General features: G+C 44.5%; 3 protein-coding genes and 1 non-coding gene across 4 annotated transcripts; 1 reads left to right on the forward strand and 3 right to left on the reverse strand.

The window, feature by feature from the left end:
• Positions 1-8,931: 8,931 nt before the first annotated feature.
• LOC133903974 (cellulose synthase A catalytic subunit 7 [UDP-forming]) lies at positions 8,932-13,446 on the reverse strand. The gene is made up of 10 exons (XM_062345474.1): positions 13,239-13,446; positions 12,907-13,105; positions 12,659-12,777; positions 12,504-12,573; positions 12,252-12,408; positions 11,548-12,160; positions 10,967-11,443; positions 10,290-10,868; positions 9,770-10,120; positions 8,932-9,650 (listed from the first exon to the last, which is right to left on the reverse strand). The coding sequence occupies exons 1-10, from the start codon at positions 13,308-13,310 to the stop codon at positions 9,063-9,065; spliced, it is 3,225 nt and encodes a 1,074-aa protein (XP_062201458.1). The 5' UTR covers positions 13,311-13,446; the 3' UTR covers positions 8,932-9,062.
• TRNAG-GCC (transfer RNA glycine (anticodon GCC)) lies at positions 10,161-10,231 on the forward strand. Its single transcript has one exon. It is a non-coding gene; the product is annotated as a tRNA-Gly (tRNA).
• Positions 13,447-14,005: 559 nt separating the features above from the next.
• LOC133903976 (eukaryotic translation initiation factor) lies at positions 14,006-16,943 on the reverse strand. Its single transcript, XM_062345476.1, has 5 exons — positions 16,632-16,943; positions 15,565-15,733; positions 15,307-15,432; positions 14,373-14,438; positions 14,006-14,270 (listed from the first exon to the last, which is right to left on the reverse strand). The coding sequence occupies exons 1-5, from the start codon at positions 16,850-16,852 to the stop codon at positions 14,220-14,222; spliced, it is 633 nt and encodes a 210-aa protein (XP_062201460.1). The 5' UTR covers positions 16,853-16,943; the 3' UTR covers positions 14,006-14,219.
• Positions 16,944-17,385: 442 nt separating this feature from the next.
• On the reverse strand, positions 17,386-23,263 carry LOC133903975 (peroxisome biogenesis protein 12-like). The gene is made up of 10 exons (XM_062345475.1): positions 22,908-23,263; positions 21,663-21,768; positions 20,821-20,969; positions 19,773-20,025; positions 19,299-19,408; positions 18,986-19,060; positions 18,800-18,886; positions 18,358-18,444; positions 18,019-18,156; positions 17,386-17,935 (listed from the first exon to the last, which is right to left on the reverse strand). Exons 1-10 carry the CDS (start codon positions 23,013-23,015, stop codon positions 17,864-17,866), a joined length of 1,185 nt encoding a protein of 394 aa, XP_062201459.1. The 5' UTR covers positions 23,016-23,263; the 3' UTR covers positions 17,386-17,863.
• Between the last annotated feature and the right edge of the window lie 932 nt (positions 23,264-24,195).

The following is a 24,195-nucleotide window of genomic DNA, read 5'->3' on the forward strand; positions in this document are numbered from 1 at the left end:
AAGACGGCGTGGACAGTGGTGAAGGCTTTGGGCATGCATGGCGGCAACGAGGAAGGCGACATGCGGCGGGTTCGACCCGCTCCATATGCACCACCAAGCTTTAAAATGGGACTAGTGGGATATGTGGATCACGTTCTAGTGGTCATGGGCTCCGATATGCAGTTAGACGACCGGGGTCACCATCGAATAGTTGCCAGAGCCAGAGAAGACAGCGGCGTTTCGGGCTGGTTGGTGGAGAGATGAGGGGGATTCTTGCACGGTTTGAAAGAGGGGAGGAGGAGAAGAATGATGCTCTTCTGCGGTTGTCATGGCCGTGGAGCGCGTCTGGGTGTGCAGCAGCAGGGACGGCCGGCTCGCCTCATATTCTTTCATCCCTATATCCGGCCACCTCACTGATCTTCACTGTTAGATCAGCTCTAGCCCCAGCTAGCCATCGGTAAGCACCACCTGACCTCCCTCTACTTCCTTGGCCACTCCCTCCTCCCTCTCCGTGCTCGTGCAAGCCTCACTGACAACCCTCACCGCACCCAGCAGCAGCTCCCCAACCTCAAATCCCCCCTGCAGAACCCCACCTCGACCATTTCCATTTTGCGCTGCCGTCTTTGCCAACTCCGGTGAGGCCTAGCCGTTGCTCCGGCCAACCTCCATCAACGTGCATCCCACCACGCGTCGACTGTCGCACGGGGACCACCCCTAGGTAGCCCTCTTCCCACCTCCCTACCCGTAGCGTCGTTCCGATCGAACTCCGGCGAGCACGCGACCATGTGATGCACTGTGCCGATGCCGCTTTGTCCTCTCTCTATGTTTGGCTAACGTGCGGAACCTACTATGCTGACTCAGTCGGACCCTAGCCACCTCAGCAACAGGGCAAGCTAAGTTGTTGCCACATAGGATAAAACCACCATCGAAACCAGTTAAGGAGGTAAATTGCACTTGTTTATATACTTGGAGGAGGTGGGATATCTGGTTTTACGGTTCTAAAGGACAAACAAATTATAGAAATAGTTGAGGGAGGCAATATGGACTTTTTCCTTACTTCTTTTGAAAGGACAACTATGTCGCCTAGAGGGAGGTGAATAGACGTATCCTGAAAAATTTTACAAACTAAATGCAGCGAATTAGCAATATACGGACAATCCGCAGATTTTTTTTTGGAGTCTCCGCAAAAGTGTGATCACTCTGCAGAAATCTACGGATACTCCAGATATTTCAGAAAAAACCTCAAGAAATACCTATGCAATACAACGTGAATCAAATCCACGAATTATCCAGCATCAGTGGATGTATTTCAACCTATTTCACCAAGTACTTACAACTCAAAGTTCACAAGAAAGTAGATCAAGCAATATGCACAAATATTAAGCAAGAACTCAAAAATAAGGAAATAAGAGAGAAGACACGTGATTTGTTTCCCAAAGTTCGGACACCTCCTCAAGAGGTTCCTACGTCTTCGTTGAGGGGCTCAGTCACACTTGAGCCGAGTCTCTCACAACCATTTTCCTCTCCAAGCTCGATCACACTTGAGTTTAGCTTCCACTCTTGATTTCTTCCTTTGCGGAGATGAAATTAAAGCCATTACAAACTTTCTGTAACACACCACAACCTTGGATGCTCTCCGAAGCTGCCTAGCCACCTAGGGGATTGAATCCCCAAGAGTAACAAACATTCTGTGAACTTCTTGCTGATGAACTTGAGTATTCAAGATGAGAGTTATGCTCACTTGTTCTCAATCTTCTAATTTTTCAACATAACTCACTTTTCTTCTCAAATCTCACTAAAATAGAGTAGGGGGAACACAAATGGCTTTGGCTTTAAGGTATTTTTTGGAGGCACTAGCAGCCCTCAAAGAAGAGGGTGATGGTGTATAAATACTTAACCTCCCAAAAACTAGCCGTTAGCCCTATTTAAATGCGGATACCCTGTAAAAGTGTGGATACTCGGCAAAAATTTATGGACCCTCTGGACTTTAACCCAACTAAACGGTGCTTAAAAAAACTAGCCATTAGACCTGAAATTTGCGGATGCAGACTATCCAAAAAAAATGCAGACACTCCGCAAGTTAACAAAACAGCTCATGTCATCGAAGAGATAATGTCATAACTTTTGATTCCGAAGTCCGATTTCGATGATTTTAGACTATACGAAAAGCTTATTCAGAGGAATACACATCTCAACTAAATTCATGATATTGTAATCATAGGATCAAGCTAGAAACTCTCCAAAATTCAATTCGAATACCTCCACACTTTCCGCACCGGGCTCCTAAAGCAAACTCTTACTTTGGATTTGGTTAGAAACTCTTGAGCAGCGAGACACGAAAAATAGCTCTACGTTGCATTCCTCTTAATAGTGCGGAATACCTATACTCAAATCCAGAAGTATAACTCGTTTGAATCACATTTGAGCCTTCGAATACCTTCGAGTACCGCTTCTTTCTTTCAAACTTTGAGGGTTACCAACTTTCATATAATCTTCACTTCATCTCTTCTTGATTCTTTATATGAATGAAATGAATCATTCATAGCTTCCTATAGCCTCACATGGTCTATTGGCACAAGGCCTTCACTCGCTCTTCATCACCGTCTTGGTCCTTCGGCGTCAAGCTATTTGCTTGTCTTTCACCATCGAATGTTACATCGCAGCCGAGTCTTACTTGCCCTTCACCTTCTTGCCATAGAAAATCATTTTGTATCCGATATATTCAATAAATTCAATTTATTATATATGGAGTCTAATCTTGTTCTTCACTCTTGGCATATATAATTTCAATTCAACTTATGTCTTCTTATGGATTCTAACTCTAACTCACTCTCAAACATAAGGCACATGGGTTAGTCCATAAAACCTAATTAACAATGGCATACCTTTAGTTACTTGATCTACACAAGTAACTTACCCTTCATGCTTCAAGCTTCTTCTTCTTCTTATGAGTATCACTAAGATCTTAATGACTTCGATGCAATTCTTTGAACTCAGGGTAATTCTCAATGAATTTATGTTTCTTCATTTATGTATTTCCTATGGAATAACCTAATAATAATTTTTAATATAATTATTAGTTCATAGGTATTGTCATTAACTTACCCGAGCATCACTTAGAGCTTATTCATCTTGATGCATATCTCTTTTTTATGTATCGCCTATAAAACAACCTATTAACAATTTTTAACATAATTATTAGTCTATAAATATTATCATTAATTAATAAAACCATATATAAGAGGTATATGCACTTTCATTTTTGGTACGTGAGGGCCTCTAGTACCCCTACTTTTATTTGGAACCTTTTTATTTATATATTTTTTAATTAAAAATATTATAAAAACTATGTGCCTATTTTGAAAATTTATAACAATAGGCTCCTCCTGTTCGAGAAGTAACTTCCCCTTCCATCCAAAGGGCAAGAGATTTAAAATCATAAAAATACTACATTCCAATGCTCTCAACCTTCAAAATACTATTGAAATAGTCATAAAAAATTCTAAAAAAATTAGTGGTGTAGAAGATGCTATAATCTAGATCTTCCAAAGAATTAGCTAAAAAACTACTTGTACAAAGAAAAACAAAAAGGTAAATAAAAATTTTATTTTGTAAAGTCTCTATTCCTCGGTGATCTAAGCCCAATACAAGTTTGTCACATTGGCATGTACTTACTAGTCCTAATCCTTACCAGTGGAAACCGGCGCACCCTCGACTGAAAAGGGGAAGTAATTGTGGCTAGAAAAAGATTTAGGCAAGAAGGGCGGAACAAGTCCTATGGCAGCCTAAACTTCAGCCTAAGACTTAACCTAAAATTTTATTAGATTTTACTATACAAATGATAAATTTTCGAGATCCAACTCAAACTTGAATGTGCCAGCCTGAGGATGGGGCTTGGCCCATGGCTGGTTCCATGCTTACGGCTGCATAGGTAGAAGAAAAAACAGCCCCCAGAGATAACATGGAGCAAGACGGGAAAAAATAAAGATAATTTGATACAGAGCTTTGGGATCCGGCTACAACCAAAAGCCAAAAGCACTGCATATATCTACTGGTCCTCTATATTACAAAAACATCACCAGATCACCTATGTGCACTTCTTAGGCTATTAGTTGGTATCAGCAAGACAGCAATAGAGGCTCCCAAAGTCCCAACCTGTGTGCTAGTCTGCGTTGGTATAGGACCAATATGAGCACAAGCATAAAAAAAACCTGAGCAAGTAAACTCCCGATGGGAGCTTCGGTGGATGCAACAAAATTCTTCGAACAACCTTTGCTTCTTTGAACAGATTTTCCTAGGTATAACCGCAGAAGAGCTTCTTTTTACTCTTGTGAACAAGGCGGCGGCTGCGCAAGCATTCTCAACATACATGCAAACTCCGTAGAAGGCTTTCTGGGTGGTAGGCAGCAAGCACCTAAAAAAGTCACATCTAAGCTTCACAACCTCATACATGCAAAAGCGCCAAGGAAGATAGAAGAAGCGCTGCTAAACCAAAGAACAACAGAAAGGGAAAAAAAGATGAATCGAAGGGAAACAATGAGAAAGGAGAATGTCGTCGGCATAAACCCTTCTGATATTTCGCAGGATGGTGAGACGGCTGATAAAAGATGGAGTACAAAGGCATCTCGAATTCATAATGAGAAACTAAAATACAGCCTGGGATCTCTGTCTGAGTCCAATTTAATCAAAATTGCAGACATTGATGTCTATAGGTGCGTGGCTCATTTAACAAACCACATAAGCAAAAAAAAAGGGGCCAAACTGAAAATTTACAACTCACAAAGAATGGTATCTATTGTAAGACCATATTCTATCATATCATATCATATCATAAAGGCAAGAAAGCAATATTGACATGTGCACCATATTGAAAGCTTGAAAGAGACTCAAAACCATGCAAGGTGTGTGCCTGTCACCTTGCATCATCCAGACATATTATAATCCTGAACCGAACAAAACTTGAGATAAAACCCCAAACGGTAAAAGAAAAGCTTCTTGGTGGAAGAGCACACCCTTATCATTTTGTTTTCATAGATCATATTGCAGATCTCTTTTTGTACATTTGAGTTTTGAGTGCTGAAGAAAAGTAGCAGTGACAACAACAAAGACCTATAGTTCTGTACATGATTTCAACCGTTTGATCAATTTCAGTTGGCCACCAAATTCCTTACTACAAAGTACAACATGCAGGTGGCAATCAAATTGATTTATTAAACAGAATTAGACTAGCTTGGTTCAATCACTGGAAGCTGATAAAAGATCTGTAACACAAAATGTATAGTTGCAACCATTTTGGGTAGCTTCAAAAGAAAAACTTCCTGAAAGGTGGCTGTATGATAAATCTCAGTAAAGAAGCGCAGCTAAACTTAGACATGTTTGTTTGGGCTGTGGCTTTTGGATTTTTTGCTGAAAGCTGGCTTCTGGCTTTTAGATGTTGGTTTTTACGAGAAATTTTTAGGTTCTCAGCACACCAAAAGCTAGAAAAATCACTCTCAGCCAGTTTTTTAGTTTTTAGTTCATTCCATCATAAACCAACTTTTCAGCTTTTCAAAAGCCAACTTTTCAGAATCCTATTTGTTTCAGCTTTTTTTAGATAAAGAAATAAAACTTATTCTAGCCTCTGCACAGAGTTATGCACGCATCCGTTCATTATTACAAAGTTTGATATAACACCGACATTCCAGATAAATTATGAAATAACAAGAGTATTCTTAACATTGGCCAATCCAAGTCAAGCACAAAGTCTATTACTAAACAACCAACCATATCGGGTGTAAATCTCCATCATTGTTGTTCCAATCTTCAACATGCATCTTTCATAAGAGGTCAATTTTTTTGTCTTCTATAGCAATGATCAATAACGAGTCCAGTGTGTGCCCCTGAAAAGAACCTGCATAAAAGAATAAACTATTGCCTTGTCAAAAACTACATCATTTCAACTTAACCAAATAGCTCAACAAAGAGCACTAGCTCCAACCAAAACATGATCTTTAAGTTTTTTACTCGTCCCATTAAGCTAGCTACCAAACATATTGGAGACACTTATTGGTGGATTTAAGCCAAACGTAACTTGGATCACACGTCAAATAAATTTAGCAAACTGACATTCAAAGAATAGATGTATTATTTCCTCATGATGGCAGTACCAACATGTGGTATTACCTTCCTAACGTCGTTTTGCTAAATTATCTTTGGTTAGAGTCTTTCCATTAAAAAGAAACCATAAGAATACTTTAACATTTAGTGGAAGTTTCAGTTCTCAAAGATAGAAGTTGATGTATACTTTAATATTTAGTGGAATGACAAATTTACTAATCAAAGCTCTATACATCGATCGGACCATGAATCTTCCATATTGATGTAGAGACCATTGAAATGTGTCACGATAATCATTAAGTTGTATAAAAACCAATTTAAGAAGCAAGTCATTACAAGTTGTCATGTTATTTCGAACCAGTGTTCTTCTAAAGGCAATATTGAGGGGTTTTGTCCTAAACACATCCATAACTGTGGCATTCTTCCTGTACGCAATTTGAAATAAAGTAGGATATTGCTGTTTCAGAGGTGTTTGTCCGAGCCAAACATTATCCCAAAATCTTATCTGGGATCCATTATTCAAGTTAAAGGAGTCTAGCATGAGGAAATCATGTTTGACTGCCATAAGGCTAGTTCAAAATCGGGATTTTCTAGGCTTTTGCTCCACTTGGATAATTGTTTTTTTTCTTAGATATTTTTTTCTTAATAAATCTAGCCACACCCCTTCTTCATTTATCAGCTTATAAAGCTATTTACTAAGGAAGCATTTATTTTGCAGTTCTAAATTGAGAATACCTAATCCACCTTGATCCTTAGGTGTGCAAAGAAAACTCCATTTCTCAAGTCTATACTTTTTCTTGTGCCCGTCATATTGCCAAAAGAAAAGAGAATGATAATAATCTAGTTTATTTAGAATCCCTTTAAGCACCTAAAAAAAAACATAGACTTGAAAAAAAAAATAGGTAGGCTACTTAAAACAGAATTTATAAGAACAAGGCGACCCCTATAAGATAGATACTTTCCTTTCTAACAACTCAATTTTTTTTGGAATCTCTCTTCAAATTTTTCCTTTCCTTGTTCAAAAGTCTCTTATGATGCATCAGAATGCCTAAATGTTTAAAAGGGAAAGATCCGAATTTACATCCAAAAATTTGTGAATATTCTGTCTCGTAATCTTTGACTTTACCCAAACAAAACAATTCACTTTTATATAATTTTATTTTCAAGCCTGAAAGCTGTTCAAAAGCACATAGCAAAAGTTTCATATTTTGGACCTGATCTAAATTGTGATCCATAAAGAGAACTATATCATTAGCGTAATGTAAGATAAAGAGATTATTTTTAACAAGGTTAGACATGACACCTACAATTTATCTCTCTTCTTTAGCTCGCTCAATGAGAATGGTCAACATATCCAAAATCATATTGAATAAGATTAGAGATAGGGGATCTCCTGTCGCAGACCCTTTTTAGTTTGGAGATAGAGGATCTAAGAAGCAGAAGCTAGTCAAAAGATGAAATAGATAGGGCCTTAGATAGTGGGCTGAGAAGTACTTTTTTTCCTTAAGGAAAATTCAGGGAAAACAAAGAGCACGTGAACATACAAATTGGTTCCTAAACAGAGTTCTCGTACCTGGCAACCTTCCTTAAATGGTACTGTTTCCGAGAAATCTGGTTGATGCAAGTTTCAAAAGTTGGATATTTACAAATAACAGCAGAATGTAGCAAGGGGCAAAACACAATGTTTCACCCAAGACGGCGCATAGGAAGGGGCTGCACACATAGATCTACGAGACAGGCACCCCAGGCACGCTGAAGCGTGCGATGGTGAGCGGACTCAATTTGGACGGCGCGACGATCTTGATTTGGATGCACGTGACAATGAACGTCTGGCCGCCGCCACCCACAGAGACAAGCTGCCGCCACGCAGGATCACTAAAATCTGGGCCACCAATGCGAGATCCAGCCTCCATCGAAGAGGATCCAGCCGCCGCCGATGAAGAAGGTGGCAGTGAAGGTGAGGTGCAAGTACAATGCTGATCTCTTTGTCAATGACTCCTTGCTACCAAGCATTCAGTAGTAGTGCCACTACCACTATTTCCACTACTAAGACCTTGGATCTCTCCATTAGCGCGTACACCAGCGGTGGCATGAGCGGGGTCTCGCGGAAAAACTAGTTGGATGCACAAATCTGGCTGTCACCGACTGGTCGCTAGTTGTCGTCTTCACCTAGCAAGCCTGATCTGTTGGCCTCTTCACCGGATTTTCTCCTCATCCGCCGATAGCAAGCACCACTCGACCGGAACCGACCATGGAGCCTCATCCGTCCACAGAAAGAGGAAGGAAGGACGTGGGGAAGCCAACTTTGACTCCCCCGACGATCGGCCGGCCAGCCAGCAACAACCGCTAGAGATTGCAGGTTGAAGGAGGTGGTTTGGTGGCGGATTGGGTCACCCTCGCGTCACCCTGGGAGGCAACACTAAGGGCCCTGTGAGGTCTATTCGCTAGTTAGAAACTATGATGTTTAGGTTATTTCATGTGGTGAGCTCACGAGCCTAATGAGTTAACTCAAGTTTTCTACCAAGTTGAGTTAAGCTAGACTTTTTGCTCGTTTGCTTAATGAGCCGAGCCAAGTTGAGCTAGCTCGATATCTTAACGAGCTGTCACGAGCCGAGTCGAGCCAGCTCAACATCCACCCCTACCCCTACCTGTATTGTCAGCTCACGCTATTGGACCTCCATGATGATGTTGCAAGCCGTTATCTTGCGGTTGCCCAGTCTATTGGGATTAGTTCTGAATGTTTATACATTGACTTCATTAGTAAACCACAACCTTTGTCTAAAAATCAAATTACACTTATGCAAGTCAAGAAAATAGTTCGTCTGTTAATTTGGGTAAACTCCACCACAATCCTTATAACGCCCCCAAAACTTTTATCTCACTCACAAAAATTGTACAAAAACAAGTCAAATATGAATAGAAGTCCAAAAAGTGCATGTGCAAACACACGAACATGTCTGTGCAAACAACTAATGCAAGAAGCTTCATTAGCACTCGACTCCGCATGGCTTTAGGATGGGTCCCTTGGCCTTGGGAATGAAGGGATCGATCCTGACCCAGACGAGCGAGAAGATGGAGGCGAGGAGGATGGACCAGAGCACGACGATGGTGGGCGTCCGGTTCTGCCTCCCCATGAGCCCCTTAAGGAATGGGTAGAGGTGGACGATGACCCAAAAGGAGAAGAAGAGCTTGCCGAAGAGCGGGCCCCAGGAGCCATAGCCGTTGTTGACGGCGTCGGAGACGCCGGCGACGATGCCGACCATGTTGATGATGATGAGTGTCGTGGGTGGCACCAGTAGGGTGGTCCACTTGAAGAGGTAAAGCTCGCCGAAAGCGTCGGTCTCGTCGGCGGCCCCCTTGGAGGTGACGGTGAAGTTGGTGTCCACGCCGCCCAGCACCTTGAGCAGGCCCTGGAACACGGCAAAGAGGTGCGCGGACACGCCGCCAATGACCCAGAACTGCTCATTGCGCCACCAATCCTCGATGCTCACCCCGCTCCACCGTAGCTCTAGCACCCCCGTCGCGATGATGGACAGGAACAGGGCGATGAACCAGATGCTAGCCAAGTTGTTCAACTGCACAACAATAATAATGATATTGCATATTCAGTCGATCAGCTCTTCTCAAACATGAGCATAGCAACATGATAGAACGTAACTTGCACGGCGACGTGAACAACGGACTAGCTACTCACCGTGGGGATGATGAACTTGCCGGTGAGGAGGCAGACGGCAGGAATGGTGCAGTAGACGAGAAGCGGAATGGAGGTGAAGGGGTAGACGATAGTATTGGTGTAAGCGAAACGCTCAAGCCATTTGAGGCGGCCTCCGTATGCATACCAGAGCGGACAATGACGGCTCATGAAAATCTCTACGGATCCTAGCGCCCACCGCAGCACCTGGTGCAACCTATCCGACAGGTTAATCGGTGCTGACCCCTTGAACGCCGGCCGGTCCGGGGTGCAGTACACTGACTTCCAACCCCGGCAGTGCATCTTGAACCCCGTCAGGATGTCCTCCGTCACCGAACCATAGATCCACCCAATCTGCGTACAATAGGCATAATGCATCAATTTTAACACCCAAGCACCAGTGGTCTAGTGGTAGAATAGTACCCTGCCACGGTACAGACCCGGGTTCGATTCCCGGCTGGTGCAAGTGTTGTTTTTTGCACTGTGGAGAAATGCTGTGGAAATCTCATTGTCAGTCACTCACCTCCTTGCCCCACTCGGTCTTCTCCTCGTAGCCGCAGCTGATGACGTGGATGGCCTCCTTGATGAGCGCGGCGGGATCGGCGGCGGCGCCTTGCGGCAGGCCGCCGTCCTCGACGAGCGTGGAGGCGATGAAGACCGGCGACTGGCCGAACCGCTTCTCGAAGCTCTTCTGCGACATGAGCGACGAGCGCTCCAGCTCCTCGTACCCCTCCAGCCCTTCCTCGATCTCCTCCAGTTCGAACCCTCGCTGGTGCTTCCGGTACCCCTTCTTCTCCCCGGCCACCGACCCGCCGCCGAGCCTGTTCTTCTTGCTCCCGCGCTTCTTGTAGAATCCGAGCAGCCCGCGCTGCGGCTCGTCGACGCCATCAGCTCCGCCCTTCTTGTCCCTCTTTGCTTTGCCGCGCTTCCCGCCGCCGAAGCAGCAGCAGCAGCAGCACCACGACGGCCAGCAGTCGCACGTCATCTTGGGCCGCTTCTCCGGCCGCGGCGGGTCGTAGCCGTACAGCGCCTGCCGGTTGAACACGCACCCCGTGCCCACGTACACCGGCCCCTGGATCCCGTCCAGCCCCTTCATGTTGATCTACAAAAGGCAAGGACACGGCCGTGATCAGCTCACCCACGACGCTATCAACGAAGGACATGAGATCGAATCCAGCAAAGGAGAGCTCGATGGCCTACGTCGAAGAAGACGACGTTGCGGTTGGCGTATCGGTCGTGGCGGTCGATGCCGTCGAAGCGCTGCGGGAACTGGACGTAGCAGAGCTTCTTCCCCAGCTGCGGGTCCATGAGGAAGCACATGGCCTCGCGCGCGGCCTTGCTGTTGTTCACGTAGTGGTCGCAGTCCAAGTTGAGGATGAAGGGCGCGTTCGTCAGCACGGCGGACACGCGCACCAGCGAGTTCATGGCGCCGGCCTTCTTGTGGTGGTTGTAGCCCGGCCGCTTCTCACGCGACACGTACACCAGCCGCGGCAGCTCGTTGCCCTCGACGTCGAGCGCGCCCTGGGTGCCGAGGTACACCTGGATCATGCCAGGGTGGTCGCGCGTGTTGTTCCCGGGCCACGGCGTGCCGTCCTGCATCACCCACCCTTCCTCCGGCTTCTTCAGCGCCTTCGCCACCAGTGCGTTGATCCGCACCTTGAACTCCTCGTACTCCCTCTGCCATCGTGTGTCCATCAAACTTGCGTGTCAGAATCAGATCATCCATGGCGGTGGGGTCGAATCAGATAAAAAAAGGGTTGATATGTCACTCAGACACTCACCTTCATGGCGCGCCGCTCCTTGACGAAGGTGGGTTGGACCTTGTCCTTGAGGTAGTCGATCTTCTGGGAGAAGTAGAACTCGGGGGCGCGGGGCTCCACGGCGAACTTCTTGCAGAAGGGCACCCAGCGGCGCGCGAACTCGGCGGTCTCGGACAGCGTGTCGAAGAGCAGCATCGACGCGCCGTCGTCGGAGACGTAGCAGCTGACGCGGTCGACGGGGTAGTCCACGGCGAGGATGGACAGCACGGTGTTGGCCGTGATGATGGGCGGCTCCTTGAGCGGGTCCACCGTGCTCACGAAGAAGTCGATCGGCGACAGCCGGGACGCCTCGCCCTCGCGGTCGTACCGCAGCGCCAGCCGGTCCAGGTACGTCTCCCGCGTCACCGGCGACCACTTGGGCAGCTGGTCCAGGATCCACGACAGCGCGAACCAGAGCTCGCAGATCACAGACGCCAGCCACAGCGGCACGGCGTCCATGGCCGGTGTCGTGATCCGGAACTTGAGGAAGAAGCAGAGCACCACCAGGCGGAGCACGATCACGATGCGGTACGGGTTGATCTTGCTCGACGGGATCGGCACCTTGCGCCACAGCGGCTGCCGCGCCTCCGCCAGCCTGCGCATCCCGATTCAATTCACTCCATTTCAGATGAAATCTGTAGCAAGAAGACAGAGGAACTTAACAGAGCAGAGAGCTTCGAGCTTACAGCATGTACTCGTCGTCGTTCTTGTCTTCGTCGTCGTCGCTGTCGTCGTGGTTGAGCTTGCCTCTCTTCTCCTGCTTGGTCTTCCACTTGTCGATCCGGTCCTTCCACTCCATGCCCCCCTCCATCTCCCTCTCTGCCTCCAGGTCCTTCCCGGCCACTGCGAGATTTCGCGCCAAAACGATGCATCTTCAGATCGATCTTGCAAGATCAATCCAGCTAAGCTCTCAGCAAAAGAATTTGGTTTGCACTGACCGCTTCCGGTGAAGGAGGACAGCGTCTGGCCTCCCGTCCGCCACTTCTGCGCCGGCTGCTCCCCGTTCTCCTGCAAGACCAGTGCGTCCGGCCCCGTCAGTTCACAATCGCGTTACAACCTTGCTGGAATTGATGGTTCATTCAGATGAGCTCACCGAGTAAACGTCGAATGCAACAGGCTCGTGAGCCTTCTTGGGGCTCTTGATCTGGAACTCCTCCTCGAGGTCATCCATCTCCGGGCCATCGTCTTCGTCCCCTTCCACTCTTGGACACCCTGCAAGATCACGCAACGAAAATCCAGGATTTTCATGATCCCATTGCACTTAATCCTTCAAATTTTAGTTGTGACACGAGTCACTTAGACTGTGACTTGGCGTGTGGTTGGCGAGGTGTACTGACTGACCTTTGTGACGCTTGTAGCGGGTGTTGCACTGCGGGCAGCACCGCGTGCCCTCGCTGCGCTCGTACTCGTAGCACGGCCTGCACACCGGGAACCCGCACTCGGCGCAAGCCACGAACGGCTGGCCGTCCTCCCGCGCCCCGACCTCGTCGCCACACACGCGGCACGTCTTCACGTCGGCGCTCCGGATCTTCGCGTTCGGCTGCGCGTCCCATTGGCATCAAACGCTACCGATAAGCAACAATGCCATTGCCGAACGAGCAAACTAACAATTGCGAGAAACGAGGAGGAGGAGGAGGAAGAAGAAGGAGAAGAAGAAGAAGCGCGGGACAGACCTCCTCGTGGGCGCGCATGACGTGGAGCTCGTCCCGCAGGTGCGAGCCCGCGGCGAGGCCACCGGTGTCCATGGCGTGCGCGGCGGAGGGGAGTGAGGTATCGGTGAAGGGACTCGGAGTGAGGTGGCGAAGTGATATAGCTGCTCGCGCGAGGTGGTGCGAGGGCCGGTAAGGTGGCGGGGTGGCGTCCCGCACCAACCGTGCGTTGGGGAGTCCGGCTTTTGATTAGAGCACAAGCCAAGGCAGGGCAGTGAGACCGTCAGCGGCAGGTGCATGACAAACACAGCATGGCTCGCTTGGGCAGCACGGCGTCTGTTCGCTCTTGAAACGAAGGGAAATGTGTTGCACACTCGCAGTGCTCCTGAAGCAAACGGGCTTTGAAAATCTTCTACCGACGAAGCAGACGGTGAATTGGGACGCCGACGTACCGGTGGTTTGCTGTCACGTCCCAGCGTTTCTGGTGGCAAGAGATGCCGGGTCGGCGCCTCGACGGGTCGTGTGAGCGTGAACCCGGTGCATGTATAAATGGCAGATGGTACGAGAGCCATCCAAAGAGCCAAGGCAGACTAGGCTCCGAGTTTCGCATGGCGGACAATTTCTATTACATCCAGCCAAGCGGTATAAAATAGCGTACCAGGAAGGGGACGACGCTGGTATGGCTACTATCACACAGTCGAGGAAAATTTGCAGCAAGCTGCTCAACGTCGCAGCAAACGGCGATTATATGCAGCAATTTAAGCATCCCGTAATGCAATGGCTCGTTTGGGTTGTTGGAATCTGGGCATATTATGATAGAAACTCAGTGGCATACAAAATCGTCATGGTTTCTCCAGCATATCTTTCTTGTACCACATAAGCTGTCTAAGACCAAAACAACATAATAGATCCGATAATTGCCTCGAGTAGGCTGAGGCAAAGAAGGCGTCAATCTAAGCAGAAAACTTCAACCCAATGTCCAAGCCATGATCTTCCATGATGCGCTTACACGGTGTACCGTCCACCTCTGCTTGGTTTCTCTCTTCTGGAGTCATCCTGCATACGAGGCATCCAAATAGTGAGCACCGTGCACGTACTTTGATCTTTTTCACAAGGGCTAACACAAGATGATATTTGCGCCAAACAAAGAAGGCATACATGGAAAGTGTAGGTGAGCTTATCACTGTAGTCAATGACATCCTTCCATTTCTTGCCAATGTTTACCTGCATAACAAACGAAAGTGTTACTAAAGAGCAATGGAAACATTAAGTTGCAGGATGATGGCCCAGTGTGATACTGTGATCCACAGAAGATGGCTCATTAGAGTACAGGAAAAGTCTAAGAACCACAAAATTATCGCTCTACAACTTCTCCAATAGGAAAAGTTTAGGGGTCTCTTTCTTCCAAAATTCAGTTGTTCATCAATGCATAGAGGACAAAGAATATTGTTCATGATATAATGTTATGACGTAAACAGTACCCTCGAATGCAATATATACACTTTCATACAACATAACACTTAATAAAGATTAAAGACACCAAGCAACCACTTTCATGCAACATCACACTGGATACAGAGTTGCCCACTCAAGGCTGTCCATAACCCCGTATCCCTGCACATCCAAATAGCATGCACTAAAACACCAATCATACTACCTAGTTCTCATTCTAGAGACATATGATTAGGGGTATATGTCCTTGTTCAGCAAGAAAACAATTTTGCATCTTTACTTGATAATGAAATATTGCATCCTGTGGCACATTGTTCCAATAAAACAAACTTACAAATGCATTCAAACAAGATATGAAACTGTTAAGGGTAATAATGAATCATAGCCCATGCTAGCTAGCAACTGAATTAATGTAATGATCAAATACTTGTGCAACAGCTGAACCCAACAAAGCAAGCGGAATCCTGGCCTACAAGCTAGGTATTTGCAGAACTTATTGACTATATTGGCAGCGAGAAAACACTGGACTACATAAAACTAGTTTCTCCCTTTATCAAGATTTGAACCAAAACAATATGACGTATAAGAAAATATCCTTACTGAAACTGATTATAGAATTAGAATGACTTTCAAAAAATACCTGGACAGCTTCATTGCTGGCGGTCCTAGTCCACAATGCAAGCTTATCTCCTCTCTGACGGACACTAGCAACAATTCCACAAATTTCCTCGGTTTCATCAAACTGCTCTCCAATAAGAGCCATCAACTGCATGTTCAAACAGTTATCCAAAGCACTCTTTTACTGAAAACTTCTCGGGCAAGATCAAGCTATAGATGTTAGATCTATAAAGAACATCTAAGCTCCTGAACAGACAAAATAAGATTAACAAAGATGTACCGTTTCAAGCCACATGGTTTCAAAGGTTGCCTTTCTGTTGCATGGGACAGTCCATTTGCCACCATTTGCACACTCTGGGTCTTCCCATTTTGGCTCTACTCCAGCCTTGAATAAATGGAAATCAGCATTCCCTGACAACTTACTTGGACGGAAAATCTGATCATACAAGCTACACCAAGAAAGAAGGAATCCATAAGTACACAGATACTGGACAGTCAAATTAAAAAGCATACAAGGCAAAATAGCACCAATTGACTGCAGTAAAATGGCAGTTTACCGCAACATAAATAGAAGCTTCGACTTCAAAAGACTATGTTGTGCAAGTAACGAAATAATAGATATTGCTAATTAGTTAAGTCTAAACCTAAGAGGTTAACTCGATCCACATCTGAATAGGGTCTCATGCAAGCCAGAATATGTCTTGAGATAATTTTTACCAATGAAAAGGTACGACTCTCAAAAGGCCAATAGGAAAAAGTTAGAGACGACACGCTCTGTATATCCAACAAGCCAATATGACAATATGCTAAAACCGGGAATAACATAGCATAATTATCAACAGTTGGTTCAAAATTATAATTCGGCGTGGAAACTTTAACTGAAAATATGAATCTTAATTAAATGATTTAGCAGAGAAAACTAACTACAAGGAGTACAGTATACTTTGTTCGTAATATTAACAACTGTAACACCAGATCATCACTAAATATCGTTCGGACACAGCTTGCAAGGAAAATCTGTCATAACTCATAAGCATAAGCACTTACGCATGGAAGCAATGAAATCCGGCGCAAACAACATCCAATCATATCGTGATTCATGAACATATAACATCTGTAACAACCTAAGTACTTTATCGATTTATCATCTAATCGTTTCAGATTTTGTCGACGCTAAGCTAACCTAGAACCCAATCTACTCTGCAAAAAAATTTCCACCGCCAACCTGGCCGCCAAAACAGGTACAGAAACTGATAGATAGGAACCAAACCACCACGGAATCTAGATCAGATCCGAACGGAACGGATCGGGCGCAGGGACACGGGAGCACCGTGGCAGCGCACGTACCTCCAGAACTCCTCGACGGTGCCGAACGTGTACGCCTTTTTGAGGGAGGTGCCCCACGCGGCGCCGGGCTTGGGCTTCGACTGGATGTCGTACCAGAAGGTCCACTGCCTGTGTAGCTTGTGCGGCGCCTTCGCCTCCGCCGCGCCGCCGCCCTCGGTTGCCGCCACCTCCGGGGTCGTCTCCACAGCCGCCGCCGCCGCCGATGCTTCGACCTCCGCCATGTCGCGTGCGCCGCCGCCGCCGCTTTTCGAGGGTTTCCTGGGGCAGAGCCGAGCGAAGCGAGAGAGGTAGAGGTAGAGGCTACTGCGGCCGTGGAAGAGAAGGGAAAAGGAAGGAAGTTTTGGACTCGAGTGTATGAGGCGTGTGGATTTTGACTGGGCTCCAGCCCAGTTCGTGTTGGATTAATCATGGGCTTGGGCCCAAATCCATGTTGTTTTTCTTGTGGACTCTACCGCAGGCCTGAAGTCGAAGGAGTTTTGTAGTATTTCTCTCGTTACTGGGGGGAATTTGTAATTTCTAAAAAGCGATTGCACTTTCGGCTTGGTTGTCCTAGATTTATTGCCAGTGTTACTGACACCTATGTCTAATTTTTTTTACTGCATCCGACACTGCAAATTCGAATCGGTTTGTGAGTTATATTTCATATGTTTAAGTCAGATTCCAACACCTATATTTATGTCTAGGTAACATTGTTTATCGCATTACTAGGCTAAAAAATGAGACAGAATCTTTCGTAAAGTGGTTTGCAACGATAAAAGTTGGATGACAAAATATTCAATAGATCATCCCATGTAGGTTCCAGCATCCATAATTTACAAAGAACTATACAGCAAGTATGACCTTTACATGACCTCAAACTGTCATGCAGGTGGAGGACAAGGATATCTCATTGAGTAACTGGTTATAAGTCACCTCATCTAAACGAATCTCCTCTGTACCTCACCTAACAACACATCATACACCCTAACCTAAAACTGCTGACATCAGCTCGTTTTTTGCCGTTCAATTCCAATGAACAACAAAATTTAACAAGAGGGGGTATGTGAACATAAAATTTCCTAAAAAAGAGAAGAATTGGGCACCATTTGTGGTGACCGTGCTTGCAAGTATCAAAAGGAGGGACTGAAGCTGAGTGTCTCATGGTTTAACAAAATAATGGCTGCAATGTATGTTTCGTGTAACTGACTTCCTCCTGATCTTCAGATATCAGGAAGTGTTCCCGTCTATTTGAACTACAAATCATGGAAGAGACGCCTGATCTGTTCAACAGTTGCAGGCATCAGCGTTACAGGACACCTTTTATGCTGTAGTGCAAAACAATGACATATTAGCTGAATAATGGACATATAATTGGGTTGAGTTACAGTAGATCAGTAGAACACCCTACCTGAGAGACGGACTTAAATATGCAACTGTAGCAAAACACAAAACCAGAAACAGAAAGAACAGAGGGGTTAGTACGCTTCTGGCAGCATAGGGGGCAGAGCGTCATGTCAGGTGGCAAGGGAAGTCCGTCTTTAGCAACCTAATGAAAATGACATAGGCTCAAATGAGGCTACAATCATGAACAACTAAAAAGTTTCATCATCTAGCAGTTAAAACCATAAGTGAACTACAGAGCCAACAGCACAGTTTAGAATAATTGCAAGTCGCAAAACCACAGGTTGACCATGTAGTCAGAGAGGTGGTCGCTCTTTGCTGGAAAACATACATCAAGTATGTATACCTTTGGAGTCGGTGGAGGAGGGGGCGGTGGATATACAGTCGGAGCTGACATTCTTTCTTCAGCAGATTGATACCACCACTCCATCATCTAGATAACATTAGCAGAACGAGAAAATTAAGTGCAGTTCAATCTTGTTTGATGTTTTACATCACATAGAGAAGTCTACCGCAGGGACGCAGCTAAAAGTTCATCAAAAGACTAAAAGTGAACAACGAAGAAATTACAGATATTATCAAGTGAGCATTAGGATTTATTAGAGTCTAGTCAATTTTAGGTAGTTTAGAGGATGCCTTCTAAAATTATTTATTATTGAAGTTCCAATTAAAGTATTCATATAAGAACTGTCAAACATTCGACCTCAGCAGTCCGCATGTAGAAGATATTTAAAGAGAGGAAGCTTTTAAAGTTCCTGGATTCTCTATGAGAAAATTGGAGAGCTGACCTTGAAAAAGAAGACTGCGGCTATTAAACCAGTTTGTGCATAATCTAGAGTCGTGTACATACAACTAAGGAACACCCGTTGCACAGCCTGCAGAGGTCATGCAAAAAAGCTCTTGTCATGTGTTATAACCTGATAATTCACACCTGCAAGCAATCCAAATACTGAGTACTAACAGTCCTCTCCTACCTTTAACCATGGAGGACCACGAAGTCTCTCAAGTTCACGATTTCTAATCCTTGATATCCTGGAAGATGAATCCATCTATTTATCCAGATGAAGCATGGGAAAACATGTCAGGCGCATTATTGTACCACAAAAATGGAAAGTGTAAATGTATTTGCTCACTGAATCGCTGATGACTGTTTCCATTCATTAAAAAAGGGTGTCTCGAAGTAAGAAAGAAAACACATCGAAAGAAAGAAATAGTAATATCTTAAATGTTCCTATACATAAACAACAATAAATACACCAACACGAGTTAAAATGGGAATCACCATACCAGCTCTTGTCCAGTAGCACGACAAACATGAAGTCCAAGCACATGAAGTGCTGGACCGTAAAATGCAGTGCTATCCAACAGATATAGCAACTGGTATGCAAAAGAGAGACCTGCAAAATAATATTGACCTAATAAGTGAAATTTATGTTATCCATTTGATGAAACAAACAGGCAGGCAGTGAACGTTTGCTTACATAGAATGCAAATGAACTTGATTTATGCTGGGCAAATAGGCAAAAAAAAAAAAAAAAAAAAAAAAGAGAAAGAAGCACTAGCATTGCAAAACTAGAAGTACCAAGCCAAGAAAAAGGGAGGTTAGAAAAGAAATGGGGAAAATTAGAAAGTACTGCAATTCTTTATTGGTGTCCGATAACAGTAGTATGGAATAAATCAGCTCCTTAAAGCCAATAGTCACAAGATACAGCAGAGACAGCTTATGATTTATGCAAGATGAAAAGCCATTAGCAGGTAAACCTTCATTGGTTGCATGAATCCATGGATAGCAAACACCTATAAGTGCTGCAAAATTCTTCTTAAAACGTGTCAAATTTGACACTTCTCCAGTTGTAGGCTCAGACCGTGCTTGAGAAGTCTGCTCCTGATCTAATGGAAAGCCAGCTTCATCAAATCTAACATCATCCTGACCCCAAAGAGTTGCCTGCAACCTGGCTTCCCTTTCTTTGTTATATATAGACTGCAGCTTTGACTTAAAATATGGCAAAACAACCTACAAAAATTATTGGCAACAGTTCAGCACAAAGGGGAAGTAACCAAGTATATTTCATCATGACATAAAGGTGAAATCTAGTGCATATTTGCTTACATCAATATACACATATAGTTATCTACTTATCTTACACAACTAAAATTTTATATCGTTGCATTTTAAGGATGGCACAACCATGGAGCTATACACGGATTACTGAAATCAGAAACAAACAGTTCCAGACAATAAGATAAAAGCTACAAGAAGTACTCTAACATTGTGAAAGGTAATGTAAATTACTAAAGTGCGACCCCAATACATTTTTGCAGGCTAAAAAAAACATGTTAAGGATATGGGTAGAATATGCCTGCAAGCAGGACGCACACGAATTATCAATAGTGTCGCATATAATAAGAAACAAGAACATTATATATCCATATAGCAGATGGGTACCACAAGAAGCAATTACATCACAAATTATTACAGAATGCTAACTCACTAGCAACAAAATTGAAAAGTCAAAATCAGAACTGTAATCTGAAGTCAATAATACAGTAACAACATCAGGATCAGCAACTAAAGCAAAAGGCCTTTCTGATATTCATTCCGTAGAAAAAGTCAGCTCTAACTGAACGAGTAACTCATGACCTAACAAATCTAATGCATGTGCTTTTGGGGGTACCAATTTTGGCAATACTATTATAGCAGTATCCAGATAAGCAAAAGTTAAATTGTGATTGCCCGAGAAAAAGAAATAAAGCAAACATAAAAATGCATCAAATACATGAAACTTAACTATGCCAGAGAGTATCCTACCAAAAAAACGACGGAGAGGATCTTCTGGCGCTTCATTAGCGCAGAATCATAGACTTTGTCACTAGATTCTGTACCAGGATTTTTTCTCTTCACTGAAACCTTAACAGGTCTCCTCCTGAGACCATATAATGACTCTGAAAAGGAACCATCTGAAAGGGAATATTCGATACAGTTAAAATAAAATAAAATTATAATTGGGTATCACAATGGTAAGCTAATCATTTGCTTAGTTAAGTTTGTCGATTGGACTAATTTCATGGGTAACATTTCACGCACACAAGTAGATTAAAGTAGGATGTAAGTTAACAGAGCACTTGTAGGCTGTTAGGTCCAATGTTTAGTTTGAGCAATGAGTTGGTCCAAGAATGGGGTCATTTTCACTAACCAAACAAACTTGTAGGATTAAATGGTACCATCCCGCTAACAAAAAATATTCTTGTATGATTGGTGATTCCAGAATGAAGCCCCAAACAAAACATTTTGGGGAGCAAGAAAAGAAATGGCAATCAACAGTAGCAATTTTTGGGGCATATTGGCCTGAATAACCTAAAAAGATGATATGTAGGGTATGAGATGGATACGGAGATAGTGATGCAAGTATAAACATAAAAATGATGGGTGGCCCTGTTGAAATATCACTATACTGGTGCTTGAATTTTCTTTTCTAAGTAACCTGCATCCAAAGGGGTTTGCTACGGAAAAAATAAGCAATCAACATTATAATGCATTGTTCCACTCTTTTCTTGTACTCCCATTCCATTCGCTCAGGTTATGACTTACAAGTGTCCAAAACAAGTTATTTCTTTATGCAAAAAGAGTCTTATGCTACCACAGTAACAAACCTGTTGTCCGTAGACTGTGAGACTCAAGGATGCCCATTAACAAAGCAAAGAATTCGTCTTCATAATCTAAAACTCTGTGTAGTAATGGCCTTCTTAGGGCAAAAACCTGCAAATAGTAGTACAAGTTAACCATAATACATATAAGGGGTGAAAATTGAAATAAACCTATATGAAATGCATGGACGGTGATAAATTTGGAGGAGAGAGAACATCAATGAGAAAAAGGACTACCTACGGTTACAGAACTATGTTTCTTTAGACAAAAGACCAAAGCTATAGAATGCTTGTCATTTTCTGAGACCCCCCCCCCCCTCGGCACAAAAAATTGGCCAAATTTTTTTTGGAGGGCACTCTTATCATGTTTTGCTAAGTAAGGTTATCTGAACAATTATGTAAAGCAAACAGGTTTAAACATAATTTTAAATAAAAGCAATGAACAACTTTCTTAAATCTAGACATACCCATCAGTTGATTCCAGCAGGCAACAAGAAAGATCATAATAGCATATGCAACAAGGAAACCAAAGTATATTGATACAAGAGCTAAGATGTATACATAGAGGAGGCAATCAATTCATCACAATGACAAGAACTAGGAAAATATGCATCAGCTTGCTATGTACTAAAATTCGTTGGCAGATGTGCATATCCTAGGTCCTGCTGCACATAATGTTCTTGGGTATTCACTTGCTTCCATACAAGTAGATCCCACATTGTAAGTGGGTTTTCTAGCCAGACATGTTGAGTCCTACACGTAAAGGATAGGATCAATGAATTGCAACACACGAGAGGCTAGCTACACTATCTCCACAGCGCACATAAGTGCAAAGACCATCATGGTAGCAGCTAGTTCAATGTCTCAATCCCATACCACTCATACCAACGAATCCACTATGGGCCTGAAAGCAAGCTAAATAGAGTGAGTTGACAAGATTTTCAGCATCTGGAGGCTCAGCTTCGCACCTCCAACTACTAATAAACTACCACTGGTGGAATTCTATTGAAGCTGAAGGTGACAGACACGAAACCAGTCAAAACAACAAGTAAAACCAGCGCTCTTAATCATCCCCAACCTACATCATGGCAATGCGCATCACACCACACTATACTAACAGACATAAAATCTCCACGGTCAATAACAAGTCACGAAATTCCCTAATCCGGACACGCAACCTTCGCGATTCGATCAAATCGGAGAGGACGCGAGCTACGGGAGGGCGGCGGTGGGACGAGGAGAGCGGTGTACCCCGAGCGAGTAGGTGAGCGCGGCGCGGAGGCTGGCGGGCAGCTGCTGCGCGGCCGACATCTCGAAGAAGGTGGGCCGCGCGCCCTGCCCTCCCACCTGGAACAGCATCCCGCCTCCGCCTCCTGTGCTGCCTCCGGTGTCGCGGGAGGTAGCTAGGGTTAGGGCCCGAGGAGCCTTGAGTTCGGTCGTCCGCCTCGGCTGGCGGCGGAACTGCGCTGCGGTGGTGGGCGCTGCCGCTGCGGGGTTATCTGTTGGGTACAGTAGGGTGTTGCCTCGCGCGTCCGCGGCGGTGAGATAGAAGGAAAGGAGAGGCGGGGCGCAAAAGGGAACGCGTGAGCGTGACGGAGACGGGCGGAGCCGTGGAAGGCGAGACGAGACGACGATGGGGAACTTTTTTATTTTAATATTTTTTAAATCTAAAAATTGCAAATATATGTGTCTTTTTAAAAATTTTGCAATTCTGTACCACATGAGACATGCTAGTATGCTACATGTGGTTTTACAACGGACGGCACGTTTAAAAAATAAATATACGGTGTTCCTATGCTCTCAAAATTTAAATATTATCGAAATTATCATATTTTTAAAAAAAAATTGTAGTGTAAAGGATGCTATAATCTATCTCTTAAAAAAATTCGAAGCAAACCATTACTTATACCATGAGAAAAAAACAAATTTCAGCAAAGGTCAGGAGATAGGTAGGGGTGAGGAAGATGGGCCCTGGGCTCCTGGAAATGGAGTGACGAGACAGGCTTGGGCAAATGCCGGCCTGACACAGTTTGGGGCGATCTGAGAACCAAATGGGCTTTATGGGTCACCAATATGTCCTCAACATACGGTTTGTTGGGGGGCCGCGTTTGCCAGCCCAAATTGATCTTTCAGAAATCTGCAACAGAAGCAAAGCCCCAGAAATGAAGAACTGAAACCCGTCCCTGATCCCCCGTCTCCTCTCGAGATTTGCTTCAATAGCATATTATTTTTATGCTGAAATCTATGTATTGTTAGACAAATCATTGGTCAATGATCACGAAGTTTGAATGCTGGAACGCGTGGAAGCCTTATAAAGAAACGGAGGGAGTAACAATTAATAACTTATGCATCCCCTGTCATACAAATCCCAACAAGTACTGTGCTGCTCTCAGGAGCTAGAGGTACAAAAGCCATTCCCGTTCCGACAGCTAAACGAAGCGCAGTTCGATGGCAGCTCCAATCCTACTACATACTTGATCACACTAAGAAAGAGTGACATCCTATCCTACATATACAATGACAAGAGGTCAAGAGTGAA

The sequence above is a fragment of the Phragmites australis genome, chromosome 21 (assembly GCF_958298935.1).
Source record: "Phragmites australis chromosome 21, lpPhrAust1.1, whole genome shotgun sequence".
NCBI lineage: Eukaryota > Viridiplantae > Streptophyta > Magnoliopsida > Poales > Poaceae > Phragmites > Phragmites australis.

Excerpts from the sequence above, each read along its gene's own strand:
- LOC133903974 (XM_062345474.1), bottom strand. The coding sequence starts at position 13,310 with ATGGACACCGGTGGCCTCGCCGCGGGCTCGCACCTGCGGGACGAGCTC. Across the intron at positions 13,106-13,238 it reads TCATGCGCGCCCACGAGGAG|CCGAACGCGAAGATCCGGAG; the intron begins GTCTGTCCCGCG and ends TGGGACGCGCAG. Across the intron at positions 12,778-12,906 it reads CCGCTACAAGCGTCACAAAG|GGTGTCCAAGAGTGGAAGGG; the intron begins GTCAGTCAGTAC and ends GTGATCTTGCAG.
- LOC133903976 (XM_062345476.1), bottom strand. The coding sequence starts at position 16,852 with ATGGCGGAGGTCGAAGCATCGGCGGCGGCGGCGGCTGTGGAGACGACC. Across the intron at positions 15,433-15,564 it reads AAACCATGTGGCTTGAAACG|TTGATGGCTCTTATTGGAGA; the intron begins GTACATCTTTGT and ends TTGAACATGCAG. Across the intron at positions 14,271-14,372 it reads AGCTCACCTACACTTTCCAT|GATGACTCCAGAAGAGAGAA; the intron begins GTATGCCTTCTT and ends CCTCGTATGCAG.
- LOC133903975 (XM_062345475.1), bottom strand. The coding sequence starts at position 23,015 with ATGCTGTTCCAGGTGGGAGGGCAGGGCGCGCGGCCCACCTTCTTCGAG. Across the intron at positions 19,061-19,298 it reads GTGCTACTGGACAAGAGCTG|ATGGATTCATCTTCCAGGAT; the intron begins GTATGGTGATTC and ends CTGGATAAATAG. Across the intron at positions 18,887-18,985 it reads GTGGTCCTCCATGGTTAAAG|GCTGTGCAACGGGTGTTCCT; the intron begins GTAGGAGAGGAC and ends TGACCTCTGCAG.